Source organism: Hirundo rustica, chromosome 6 (assembly GCF_015227805.2).
Source record: "Hirundo rustica isolate bHirRus1 chromosome 6, bHirRus1.pri.v3, whole genome shotgun sequence".
Taxonomy (NCBI): domain Eukaryota; kingdom Metazoa; phylum Chordata; class Aves; order Passeriformes; family Hirundinidae; genus Hirundo; species Hirundo rustica.
The window spans coordinates 54,758,240-54,772,192 of NC_053455.1; the positions used below are offsets into that span (position 1 = coordinate 54,758,240).

The following is a 13,953-nucleotide window of genomic DNA, read 5'->3' on the forward strand; positions in this document are numbered from 1 at the left end:
TTTTGCTGCAGTCCTTACACAACGGTGGATATTGAAAATGCTTGAGCACAGAATGCAAAACCCCTTATATTTGTGATGCTGTTCCTTTAGTGACTGAGGGCCCTTGGCAACAGACTGACACTTTTGAGCCACTTCAATAGTAATAGTAATAAAAAAATACATCTTAATGCAATTCAAGGAAGGCAAAGTCTTTAATTTTATACTTTTAAGTCTGTGCTTTCTAGTCTAATTTTTTGAATATGTTGCCATTTTTTTAAACTCCTTGGACTTATGCAGCCCCAAGTCTTTAGTTCCTAAATCCGTCAAGTCCTATTGTGCCACTGACATCTGCCTAAAGAAGTACTACCCACTGTTTCAGAAAGAGGAAAATGTGGGTTATTATCCTAAAACTCAGGTACAGGTTTTTGTTGCACCCCCTTTCACAAATGTAAACCTTCACAAAATAAGTGGCTGACTTGTGTAGTGAGAATTACAGAGAAAGGTTGCCCAGAAGAAATGAAGAACTCCTCTGATTCTATTCTATAATCAACGAAAAGTAAATTGAGCTTGAGGAAAACAAGAGGTAAAACAAAATGAGATGTATCCTTACAGCCACATCCTAATGGAATCATTACAGCACTGGCTGGCTCCTGCCAGAGGTGGAGGCACGGAAAGTGATAACTAGATGGGGAAGAAACAAATCAATATGGATCACTGAAAACCGATTTAGACCACTAAGCTCACTCCAACTTCTCTTGCATTTTCTCTTGATTAGGCTGGCAGGAAGTGAAGATGAAAACGTTAAAACCTGACTTGAGCCCTCCATGCTGCACTTAGGCTGCAGTCTTGTGTTGAGTCCCCTTCCTTGCATTTCTGCAGATCAGGCAGAGCTCTGACAGCTGGAATCTGCCCACAGGGGTGCAGAGGGTGTCCTCTGGCAGCTGACATCCTTGTCCAAGCCTGACCATAACATGATTTTATTTGAGTAGCTCAAGTAAATTAGCTGATGAGTGTGCCCAGCAAATGAGGAATCTGCAAGGAAGTTAGGATTAGTATAAAGGATAGAAAATACACTTGCTTTACCAACGCATTTCTCTTTCCATTAAGAAGCTATGATGTTACGCAGAGAAAAATCAGAATCCCTGCCTGCCTGTAACTGCTAGAGAATATCCAAAAACAAAACAAAACAAAAACAAAAAAAAAAAAAAAAAACCAAACCAAAAAAAAAAACCAAAACAAAACAACAAAAACCCCCAAAAAAACCAACCAAAAAAAAAAAAAAAAAAAAAAAAAAAAAAAAGGCAGGGGGAACAAGGGAGAGAAGGGGGTGAAAAGAAAATTCCAGAAACATAATTCAAACACATGTGGTCAAAAAGCAAGGTCTCAAAGAATGCCCTAGGGTCAATAAAACAGAGAATGGAAGGTCTACAGAGTTTGGAACTCTCCCTGTGACTTAAATTACAGATAGATTCCAAGAATTTCCTTAATAAATTTTGTCTAAGGAGAAAATATTGGTGTCAGTGAGGGGGAAAAACTCTGATTCAAGGAAAATGGAAAAGAGAAAAGCAGCTTCAACTGGGAGTCAGTCATCAATCTATTGCTTAGACAGAGTCTTGGCAAAACCCATTCTCCTGGTAGAACTTGCCTGGAGTAGAGCAGATTGATTTGACAGTCTCTTAGCCTAATAAATGCTTGACCCCAAGGTCTGCTGAATTCACTAAATTCACTATGCAGAGAGAATTGGGAACCAATCCCCTCTGGGGAACATCCTGTTCTGCAGCCCTCCCCTGCTGAAGGCCTTGACTGCTCTCAGCCTTATCGAGATGACGAGATGGAAGCTGCTCTCAAAAGAAGAAAGGTTAATCGACTACAGTGCTGTTAATCAATCACTTGGAAAGATTCAGCACTTAAAATAGGTAGGTCTCTCTTCCTGCCAAGAGGTTCTTGCATCTTAACCAAGGACCATCTCCTCCAGCTTGAAGGATGAGTAATAGACAGAAACACAGTCCAGAGAGATGCCAGGTGTCTGATCCAGAGCCAGCTGAAGTCAATAGAAAGACTCCTGGTGAGTTCAATGGGCTTGGACCAGACCCCAAAGAAGGACTTATTACCCAAGGTTTATTCTGCATACATGTATCAAGCTACTTTTAGAAGTGAAAAGAAGCAGATTCATCACACGCTTTTGCCTCCCTGTGAAACTTCTACAAACCACACTGTGTCCCAGTTACCCTGATTGTCACATATGGCTGACACCCAGCAAAGGAAAATTATCTGCCTGTGACAGCACAGACAGACACCTATACATTTCAAAATTTCTAAGGAGGACAAAAAGAAAAAAACCAAACTGCTAATATTTTCCTGGCCATTTTGTAATTGCTGCTAGCCAAAATGAGATCTTCCTCAGAAGAGGAAAACTAGATCAGTTTCTGAAAGGATAAAAGAAAACCAAGGGAGTTAAATTTAAAATATCCTGGCATGGAGGAGAACAAGCTCAGTGCTCAACCACCAGCAAAATGAAGCTGACAGCGCCTGAGAGAAAAAAAATACCAGGAAAAAACCTAGGGCTAGACAGTAGCCCTGAAGACATACTTCTGTAAATGAACAGCTGGATTTAGCACCAGCATCAACTGATGACAAAGCAGTGACCGTCCTTGATGCGTCTAAATCGAAGGAGGAAGTCTTAACCGGTTGTTACAAATCCAGGCCCGTGTATCCCAGCGCAGAACCACTTAGTAACACACCTGCTGCATCATACAGCCAAAAAGCCACATGGCAAAGAGCTGAAATCAAGACTCACACCTTTAGGACATCTGTGGCTACAGGTTCCAGTTTAGAGCTTATCGCAGAGGTTGCTACAGCTCTGCTCCTTCACGGCATTGCTTCCGGTGTGTTCTCACTGCCAGTCTGACCCAAGGCAGATTCCTGGACGAACTTCCACTGCCACCCACTCGTTTTGCTGACAGAAGTCTGCTCAAATCCTGGAACAAAGCTGTTGGCTTGGAATTTTTGCTTTTGGAACACCCCAGTTTTTATCAAGAGCCAGAGACATGACAGACTGGTGCCATGGACTATACCTGCTGTAGCTAATGAAGAGGTGCCAGGTTCTGCAGAAGGCTGGAGAGCAACACAGACACAGTGCCTATTCTCTGCTCATCTGAAAGTTCACAGCGTTACAGAGCATCTGAGGCTATGGGTATTTCCTCCTTATGCAGTGACAACAAGCAAGAGATGAGTGAAACAGAATCATCTAAGGTGTGCTACATACATGATTTCTATGTGCTCCAAAAACCGCTTTTCTTCAAGGATAGCCATCTCAAAAGTTCTTTGCCAGTAGGCAGCTGTGGTTGTCAAAACCAATTTCCTCGTCTCCTCACTGCTAGCTGAAGAAAGCCCACGAGACAGATCCTGCATCTACATCCAAACATAAGGACTAATATTTGGTGGCTTTTCTTCCTTTGGCTCAATTGATAAAATAACCATCACTGCAAGCAAAGTCAGGCAGATATCATTAAGGAGTGAAGGTACTTATCTATTTCATAAGGAAATTCCTTATGAAATAGAAATTCCACATACAGAACAAGAACTAGATTTAAGAAATACAGCAGCTTCTTCCCTCAAAAAGACTTTGGTATAGCAGCCTTATAAATCTGAATATTTCAGCCAACTCCACAGATATGTGTCATGCACGTTGCATCAAAAATACAGACAGTGGCCCTCTAAGTTGTACTCTGCTGTAAGAGCCTTGGATCTGTTTGTCTATAACCTTTGTATCAAAATAATGTCAAAAGTTAACAACCTGTTAAGATAAATGGTGGTTACTCCGTCTCTCCTCAGGTCTTGTTGATGTTACTGCGGATGCAGTTTCATAAAAACTGTGCCTCATTTTCTCATGTTTGAAACCAGATTTTTGCAGCCATAACTCCTGCTCTGGAACAAGACTGTTATTATCTATGTAACTGTATGCAGCAACACCAGCAGGTCCTGCAGTGTTTATCATTCCACTGGCATACACAGAACCACACTGCCCTGTGATTCCCCTGCCAGTGGTGGATCCTGCTGTAGCCACAAAACTGACAAGAGATCCACATCAAAAGTGACGTATTTCACCTATTGACTATTCATTTTTTAACCCAGAGCGAATGAGCATAAGACACCTGCAGCTCAGTGCTAATGACCAAGTGAGGAAGCAAAAAGGTTACTGCCTGATCAATTCTTCCTTGTGTCATTTGGAGCAGTGTCTCACAAGGCTTTGCAGCACAGACTTGATCACACTGAACCACCAACACCTAAAGACAAAATTCCTTCTGTCTATAAAAGAAATGGAGAGATGGATGGCAGAGAAACAGAAGGGAAACTCTGAGTGCTCTATTGACCAACTGACATCTGATGAATGATCTGCAATATAAATTTATTGAGAAATAGAAAACGTCTTACTTACCCATATCATCACTCCCCAAAATTGTTCATGCCACAAAAAAAAGACAAAATTCCCTTGAACCACATATTTAAAAATCTTGCAATTTTATTTGCATATAAAGGCCGCTAGATATAATATCACAATAAATTTAAAGAAACAACAGCTTTTCTAAATTCCATTAACAAGGTAACAAAACAGAACAAAGCTCAATAGCATTTACAGTGGTGGAACAGAAATAACTATCTGCAACAATATTTTGTGCTAATGAGATTGCATTTACACACAGTGCAAAATAAGAAAAAAGAAATAAAAAAGACAAGAAGAATATTTAAATATAAAGGACAACTAAGCCTTATTTTATTTAGGCTTGATTGTATCCATTTGACTCTATACATGCCTGAACTACAACAAAGATTTAACTCGGGCTCTTGAAGGCCTTGAGCACTTGGAAAAATGTATCACATCCTTCATAATTTAGATGTGCTGTACAGCATAATTTTGCAGATGCTATACTGGCAATATTAAATCCTAGCTTAGTTATAATGCACAAAAAATACATATATATATAAATTCATATTTAAAAGGAGTCCGCATTTACAATTTTTTTTTTTTTTTAACTGCATGAAATACCTGCTCTTTGCAGCTTTCACCCCCAGTCTTTTAAAGCTAAAATAATTTAAAAAAGAAACAACAGAAGGTAGATATCACATACAGGCTGTGGCTATCTAGATCAGTCTTTGTAAAGCAGGAACAGACAAACAACTGAGAAGTCTATTCTCCCCTTGCTGCATTCTACTGTGAATAGAACCAAGTTTAAGTACATGCACACATATCAAGAGGTAAATGGACCCCAAAACATTGTTTGTGCTACTAAAAAAATATATATAAATGGAGATAAAAAGCTAATATTTAAACCTAGGGAAAAAGAAGACACTTAAAAAAACCCCAAGAGTAACACAAGTTGTGCAAATTTGGGTGTATTTAAATGCTGCCTATTTTTTAGTTTATAATATAATATTAAAATAAGGTCTCTCACTTATTAAAAGAAAGCTTGGCTGTCCTTTTGAGAACACTATAACAATTTACAATGGCAAATTTATTGAAAAACAAAATTCATTTTACAAATTCACAATGCTTTATCAATTTAAAATGAATGCTGCATTTCCAAAAAGCACAACCTCTAACTTTTCTTCTTGTTTCTTTTGCACCAGCAATTTACAAATAAAAAACAAAAAACAAAAAACAAAAAAAAACCACCCAAACCCCACCCCGAAACAAAAACTCCCACGGCTCCCCCAACCCACCCCCCCGCCCCCCAGCCCCTATTTTGAAATAAACATGTAACTGAATGTAAGTTTCATAATTAGAAAATGGCAGTTTATAGACCTTCCCCAGTAGTGCTTCAGGATCCTTGAGGGGTTGGAAGGTCGAAGATGATGGGAGGGTTGGTGGGCTGGAAGCTGACTGTACACGTGGAGGCGTTGATGTAGGTGGTGTAGCCGTCTGTCATGATGCCATAACCTGCGGGGACAAGGGGCACACTCACTGTCAGGGACACACAGAGCACTCAGCGCTGCTGGAGGAACCGTGCTGTGCAATAAAGCAAAATTAACCCCCCAAAATGACACCAACCCCTTCTGGTATCTCTGTCACAAAGGCCTGACTGAAAAAAATACAGGGAACTGTGTTTGAGAGAAGAACGGGCGCTTTTGGTTTATGTACAAACTTCTGTTCGCCGCTGGAAAATCCTCTGTTGCAACGGGGTGTGGCAGAAACACAAACCACACATGTTCTTTTTCTAATTACTTAATTAGAGAGCTATAGTTTGCATGCCCGTCATGTCTGTCAGAAGAAAATGACCATTCAGAAGCAAAAGATTTAGAAGTAACTTTAATTTAGCCTAAACACCTCCTCTCCACCAAATGACCTGAACTCTGTCATCTCTCCCGTGCTAGCCCTAATCACGCAGTTCCTCACCCTAGCAATGCTGAGCTGGTGTTCACGGTGGCTTCTGAGGCCTCAGGAACTCATCAGCAGGTTACAAAAACACACATGCACAAGCTGTGTCTGCCAGTGTTCAAAGCCAGGCTGGGCGGGGCTCTGAGCAAGATGCTCAAGTGGAAATCATCCCAGCCCATGGAGGAGGGCTTGAGATGAGATGATCCTTAAAGTCCCTTCCAAGCCAAACCATTCTACAACTGCATTATTATATATATAATTTTTTTATTAGTATTTATAAAAGTGGTTTTGTTTTCAGCTGATGTCCACAAAAAGCTAACAAAGAAGTTTGAAAACATCCAGGAAGTATTTGGACCCAAATGCACTCAAAAAAAAAAAAAAAAAAAAAATTGAAAAAACCCCCCAGGGTTTCAAGGAGGAAGAGAGCTTTCCATTGCAAACCCTCAGAGGAAAAATGTTTTTCTTTCAAACCATTATGATAGAGTATATGATCACCACTGTCTGAAAGCGAAGATAAATACAGCTACCCACGGTGCCTATCAGAAAGAATAATCACTTCAGAATTGCTGCACTGTCCACCTGTATTACTTTATTTATTTGGACTAGCAATTTTGATGTAGATCATCTCATGGTGGGAAAAACCTTGTTTGTGGTTGTTTTGCTTATCAACTGGAGGAAAAAACCTGCATCACCTTAATGTGTGTATAGCATCTGTTGGTTCAAGGAAATGTGGTGCATGTTCATCTCAGCTGGAGTTGGATAAAAATTAATTGCACTGTAAGATAATGCTCTGAACGCTTTGCTATTTCTTCCTGTACTGAAACAAGACATTCTTATGTCTTCTGTGTAAGTACTAGAAACAATTTTCATTTTTTGGTGGTCTTCTTATAAGAATTTATTTGAATGTTTACTTTTATTATGTCCTACCACCTTTCCCAGGAGATTTAAATGTAGGGTGCTGCACATGGCAGCATTCTTCTTGTTGCTTTCTCATAATGATGGTCTTAAACATTCAGACACCCTCCTCTCCCACCCTTAGCACTATATCAACCTCTAGTTTCACCACCCAATGTGCCTACAAAGGCTGTAGACAATTTACATATTTTAGCTGGAAGTCTTGCTCTCTTCATTTATTTTAATATGCAAGTACTAGTATTTGTACAAAAAAACCAATCTTCTCCCGGGTGCTTTAAAAGACTGTTATTTATGCCTCTATGCAGAGGGTCATGTTGGTATTCCCAGTGCAAACTCTTTATTTACAGATGCCAGGCATTGGAATCATTGTATGAAGTCACAAGCGTTTCAGAAAAACCAACTAGCAGAGAAAGCTGTCCTTTTTTTTTTCTTTTTCTTTTATGAAATCCTCAAAAATCCTTAGGCCTATGGAGAATCTAGTTAGAGACAATGGAGAAACCTTTGGGGAGGGGGGAGTATAAAACATTTAATGTGTAATTTTGAGGTCTAGGGTCATGAAGTCTTACACTCTCAGGCAGAACTCCTAGTGTTAGTCTCTCAGCCAAATGAATGCGACAAAACCGTATTAAATATTTAAGTATCTCCAGAATGTATTTAATCTCTCAGTCTCTTCCACTGCCACAAACTGAGCTCATTGTTTCTGAAGCTTCACACTCTGCATGTCCTGGCACTGAGAGAGGGGCAATATCTCTTCCAAAACATGAGATCCTGGAGGGTAACACAGAGAGTACAGACTGCATTACGGGGTGCTTTTAGAAATGTGTGCAAAGTGAGTTCTGGCAGTGACTGCTTCTGATGCCTGACTTGAGATGCCCTGCTTTCTGCTTCTCCTTATACTCTGAGGGAGGTGAGCAGAGGCAGCAAGTTGTCTTCGCATTCTCTTTTTTTCTCTAGCATCTTTCTTAGCTCCTGTACTTGGAGTAATGGGGATAATTTTCATTTTGGCTTGCAAGTGTGGGGAATCTCATCTGTTTCACTAACCAAGTTTGTCAAAATTTGAATTGCTTTCAAATAACCTGTATAGAACAACCTTTGCACAGTGAAAGATGTAGGTGGCTAAATGTAGCACACATTCCTGAAGCAGTCTGTTTTAATTCTGGAATAAATTTACAAAGTGCCGCGCATGCAATCGCTTCCCTGAACTCCCTCTCTACTTTAATCCAATATGCCATTATCCACTGCAATACACCATCCAAATGTGCTTGAAATCTGAGATGAAGCAGGGAATAGCACTGCTCCTTACCTTCATGAATCCCACCAAAGACATGGAGTTTGGGCCTGACTCGCCTCTGCACTGTGTTCAGCAGCTCCACACAGCCCACTCTCTGCAGCTCCTTTGGAACCCAGTCTCTAAAACCTGAAGGCAAAACACAATCAATACTATTAATTTTCCCTATTCAGGTAAGGTTTCACATAGTCTTTCAGGAAGTCATAATTCACACAGGGTTTATTACATTATCTCTAGTCATAACCTCTCCATTAAAGCACACAATGGCTTTTAAGAAATGTTTCACTGTCACTTTGCCTTCCTTAAGATTTCCTCCCTCCATCTGCATTAATATTTTTCTGGATGTGATTTGTTTTTTTAAACTATGGGTTTAAACTCGTCTTCCACCTTGAAACTCTGGGAACATTTATTCCTGGCACTGCTGCAGATTTTTCTTCCCTTTCACCGGCTCTTACAGCAGTCAGCTTCCCAAGCCAGCTATGTGATTACTCCAGAAATGAAACAGCCCAAGAAGATGAGCTGAGCTACAACTCAGTACAGCTGCCACCCCAAAAGATTTAAAATACAGACTCCCACAATTTCTGGAGGACCGTGGTCTGCAAGCATCAGGTTACTTCTGAGCCCTTGTCACCCGCCTCAAGCAATGCAAAAATTGCAAAACAGCTTCCAGCAAGCCAGCGCTAATTGACCACGTTGCCACTTGGTCTTACGGATAATACAGAAAAATGTACAAAACCTGACATGAGTGCCTACAGGAGCCTGCAGCCTGGACTAGCATGGAAAAGGATCAGCAGGGCAAGGTGAACAAGGAGCAACAAAAGGGAAATCAGGAGCCACATTCAGCTGTAGCACCATTCTACTGTCTTTAGCATAATTACAGCTCGTGCCAAGGGTAATCCCAGGTAGTAACAACATGATGGGACATGAACTTGGCTAAAATTTAGAGTCACCAAAGAGTCCAGTTACGGCTCTACCTCCCTTGATATTTACTTAATATTAATAAGTAAAGACTTATTTAAAAAGCAGTGTTTTGTCAATATTGTCATGCAGGCTGAGAGCTAGAGCCCCTCATTTTAGCCACAGTACTGACACCTAATCTGTGTCTGTAGTTAAGATACAGTGCCAGCCTTTTGAAACTGAACTGCATTATCTCCTTCAAACACAAAATTTAAGTGTGAGTATTCAATAGTGTCTGCAACATCACAGTATTTCTGTATGAACCCAATTCAGAGCAGATGGATGAACAACCCATTTAAAACAGCACCCATGAAACATTACAAACACACTTGCGGGGTTTTTTTTTTGCTTCTTTGAGAAAATTAAGCAATTAAGAGAGTGCTGTTCAAGGCCCTGGTTTGCAATATCCGGCGGCTCTGCTGTCAGGGGATGCTGTGTCACTGCCTTAACACAGCAGCACGCAGGGAGCTCCAGGAAGGTTAAAGGGAATTTGCTGATCATCTTACAACATTCTCTAAGTAGCATTAAAAAACTAACCAGAATATAAAAGGAGCAGTAAGAACATTGGTCAAAAACTTTCTGGACTTTTTTTTTTTTTTTTTTTCCCTTAGCTTGGCTTAGATTGCTGACTCTTAACTTAATTGTGGTAAAAAACATAAGCATGCATTAATTCCTGACTCCACGGTCACCACGAAATGCTATGAGAACATTGAGCCAGCCTGGAAGCACTTGAAATGCTGCTTTATAATGGCACTATGCAATTCAGAGAAGATTTTACATATTCACTACAATGAACGTAGTGAGCGACTGTGATTCGGTCACTTCCTGTGATTGTGTGATCTGACCCCTTGGACTGCAAAGAGCTTACTAAAACCCTGACAAAATCACTCTTCTCACAGTAAGGGCAATGAAGAGACTGCCACACTTCCTTATCCTGGTAAGTCATATTTATAAAAGGCTCAGCTGTTGTAAACCCAACTGAGATACTTAAAATACAGTCCCAGGCTGCTTGCCCCATGTGCCTTGAGGAAAGGCAGTAAATAATGAGATACTGCCCTGTGAGGCACAGGATGGAGAAGGGATAGTGGGGCTTTCCAAATGGTTTTACTGTGGGCTTTAACGACTTCAGATATGCCAAAACTGAGTACTCCTGCCTCTGCTGAGTGAGTATCTGGTGTCCTTCTGAGACTATCAGAACTTAGTAGTTCAGATCTTAAGAGTTAAAACAGAGATCGACAAATGACTCATATTGACAAGACAAGCAAAATTCAACTAAATGAGAAACTTTAGCTACCTAATGAAGAAACAAATTATGCATTCATAGACTGGTGCTCACCTGTCATTAGACCAAGTTAGGAACAATTATCTGAGAACATAATTGTATTCCTTCACAAATTTTTTATAAGCCAATGAATACCTTTAAAACTGTTCTTACATATTCTAAGTTTACAAGGACATTATCAAGGAGAATATGTGACTGCATAGTTCCAAACTCTTGACTGCTACTCTCAAACCTTAAAATGACATGACACTGTAGTGAGAAAAGGTTTCAAGAGTTTTAGTCAATCTCTAAAAAGTCACATGGGATTGCAAACTGATTGTCAGATGAATACTATTCTTAAATAAAATGTCAAACTATAATGGTTATGGAGTCGGATATTTGATCTTCCCTAGCTTGAATTTAATAAAAAAAATCAAGTTTTTTATGGAAACTCAACAGATCACCTAAGCCTAATCATCATTTTCCACTTCTTTCAGAAAGGTTTTTAATCCATAGTATTTCGTTTGGGTGCAATTATAGTATATCTTACAGCATTATCAACTTTGCTTATTTTGAAGGTAAAATTCTCATGCAAAAAAATCACACAGAACCTTTGTTTCACTTACCAAGGGGAGGTCCATGTGTCATTAGTATATCAATTCCCTCAGGAATAAGGTTCCACTTGTCTAGCAAAGACTGACCTCTGGGTAGATTAAAGCCCCATCCATTAAACCATGGTGTCCTTTGGGGAAAATAAGACAAACGGCATCAGTGTAAAATAAAAATCTCTTCCCTTCTCCAATTTTTTTTCTGAATTAAAGCAATTTCTGTGCTTCAGAGATTACCTGCAGACAGCCTTTTTGAAGTGGATGCCTCTAACACACACTGATTCAAATACATACATATGTTAAAATATACATTTGAATTTAGATTAATGTCTGATGTTATTTTTGTACTTCAAGAGCATTCAGCCCTGGGGGCATTTACTCACTAGAGAGAAAGGAGAAAACACTAAAATAACAAAGTCTAAATCTCAAGCTCTTTATCAAAGTTTGGAAATCTTTAAACACTAGAACTCCTTCCCTATACTAACTACTAAAACAACCCCCAAAAAATTTTGGAGGCAAAAATCCTTTTCTCCCAGCACAGGGCAGCAGTAACAGTTCAACAAGTGGCTCAATGTGGCAGCTAGAGGCAGAATCCGTGCCACGACATTTCTCTAAATTCAAACTTGCCCCTTTTATCACTTTTAATACCAGAACTCTGTCACCCAACTGCTTTCTGAACTCCTGAGCCTCCTAGAGATCTCCGTCACACAATGTTTAGCCTCACAGTGACTTTTTAAAGAGATCTTATCATTTAAAATTCATTTAGTATTTCTCAAGGAAAACTGATACCCTCAGTTTTCTCCAGCATAGCACAGAGTTGTTCTGAGAGATCAGTTTATTCACCAACCCAAGCATGTAGCAATGACAAGTACATCTTCTAGGAGTACCTTTTTAACATATCGCTTTTTCAAAATATAGCATATAATTTTGATACAGGTATATCATAACAAATTCTTTCCCTATCAAATAAGTACACAAAACAATTGCTCTGCTGAAATACAGGAATATTTAGATTTGTTACCGATAACCTTTTATACAGCTCTTAGTACTGTACTAATTTTAAGAGCTTGCATCCATGTATGTGTTTTCTAGAGCTCAGGCAACAGTTTTAGACTTTGTTTTCTAGGTAGAATACTCCTGTCCTAGACCTAGTCACATTTCTGAAAGTTTAAGCTACACCTGAAGTCTTCTGTGTGCTGCAGTTCGGAAAACAGAAGACAAAAACTGGGGACAAAAAACAACCACAAATCAACCTTGAAAAACCCCATACCTGTTAAAAACAGAGATCATTAGAGTCCTATGTAATTTCATTATGTAATCTGCCTCCTCTATCTGCTAAATTATTCATTTTTCCAGCCTCAAATATGCATTTAAGTGGGAATGTCCTGCTGAGATTACATCTCTAATTTTTATTTTTTTATAATGAAAGCATTTTGTTTTCCCGAGACAATAATTTGACCAGTGAGGATTGTACCCAGTTATATAGATGATCTGCATTCCTGACAATCAGCAGTATGGAAAAACAGCAGGCACTGCTAATATAGGGGCAGGAAGGTCACTGGTGCCTTTGTAACAAATAATAGACATATCCCATGTAGTCCTGCTGGATAATACTCATACTACACACACACACACAGGAACTCATTCAAGCTAGCAGACTTCCTGAATGAACACTAACAAAAGATAGGAAAATTAGATGTTAGTCAAACATTTTATGTGAGCTGTGGGTTCCTCACGTGCTCAGCCATGAAGCTTTGCCTCTCACAGGCTGCCTTGCCTTGCACCCACTGAAGCACCCAAAAACTTCCTGTGCTGTAAAGCAAGGTCGGTGTACCTCGCAGGAGGTTTGTATGCAGCTGAATTAAAACTGAAGGCTGTGTCTTGGCTTTAACTAAACCACAAGAATTTCTGCTTTTCTAGGATTGGCTTTCCTGAAACATGTATCTAAGTTTCCTTTCCTATAACATTCCTAGGTTTTAACCTGTCAAGATTATTGTAACCTTCAAGGCTGCACTCAGAAGTTAAAATACCATTTGGCTAAACATTCAGCTGCTGAAAACAAACAAACACACAGAGCTTGGGTCAAACTTATCACTGTCAATTAATGATTCTTTCCCCACTTGCATTTCTCCTGCAGATAAGACTGTAGTTATTACAGCATAGTTAAACCTGAAACATGAAACCACGTCTGTGATTTCTCTGGAGCTCTTTGGAGACTACAGCCACAGAAAAACCTAGATTTGTCTGCAGGATTTTTATTTCATTTTCTTCTGAAGCACTGTGGAAAGAGGAGGAGGGGAACCTGAGCTCAGATATATTCCTCATTCACCAACCTCTGTAATTAGCTGTGACTAACAGGCACCACATGGGAATCCACTGGCAGGAAAACTTTTGAGAAACCTTCCTCTTTATGCAAGCATGTGCACAAAATAAGATGGTCAAGTACTTATTTAATATACTAAAAGTTTTCATACAAAATGGGTCAATCAAAGAGAAAAGCAGGCATGACTGGAAGAACACCTGGGTTACAGATTTAGGCTTTAGGCATTTAAAACATGAAACAGTGCAT

The 13,953-nt window shown here is 39.6% G+C and overlaps 1 protein-coding gene across 3 annotated transcripts in view; it reads right to left on the reverse strand.

The window, feature by feature from the left end:
• Positions 1-5,723: 5,723 nt before the first annotated feature.
• Positions 5,724-13,953, reverse strand: part of MPPED2 (metallophosphoesterase domain containing 2) — a 103,267-nt gene continuing 95,037 nt past the window's right edge. For all 3 annotated transcript variants that reach the window (XM_040067461.2, XM_040067462.2, XM_040067460.2), the window contains exons 5-7: positions 11,403-11,518; positions 8,574-8,687; positions 5,724-5,917 (exon numbers count right to left, since the gene is read on the reverse strand). In XM_040067461.2, coding sequence (XP_039923395.1) covers positions 5,799-5,917; positions 8,574-8,687; positions 11,403-11,518 — 349 coding nt within the window. In that variant the 3' untranslated portion in view covers positions 5,724-5,798. The remainder of the gene's footprint in view (positions 5,918-8,573; positions 8,688-11,402; positions 11,519-13,953) is intronic.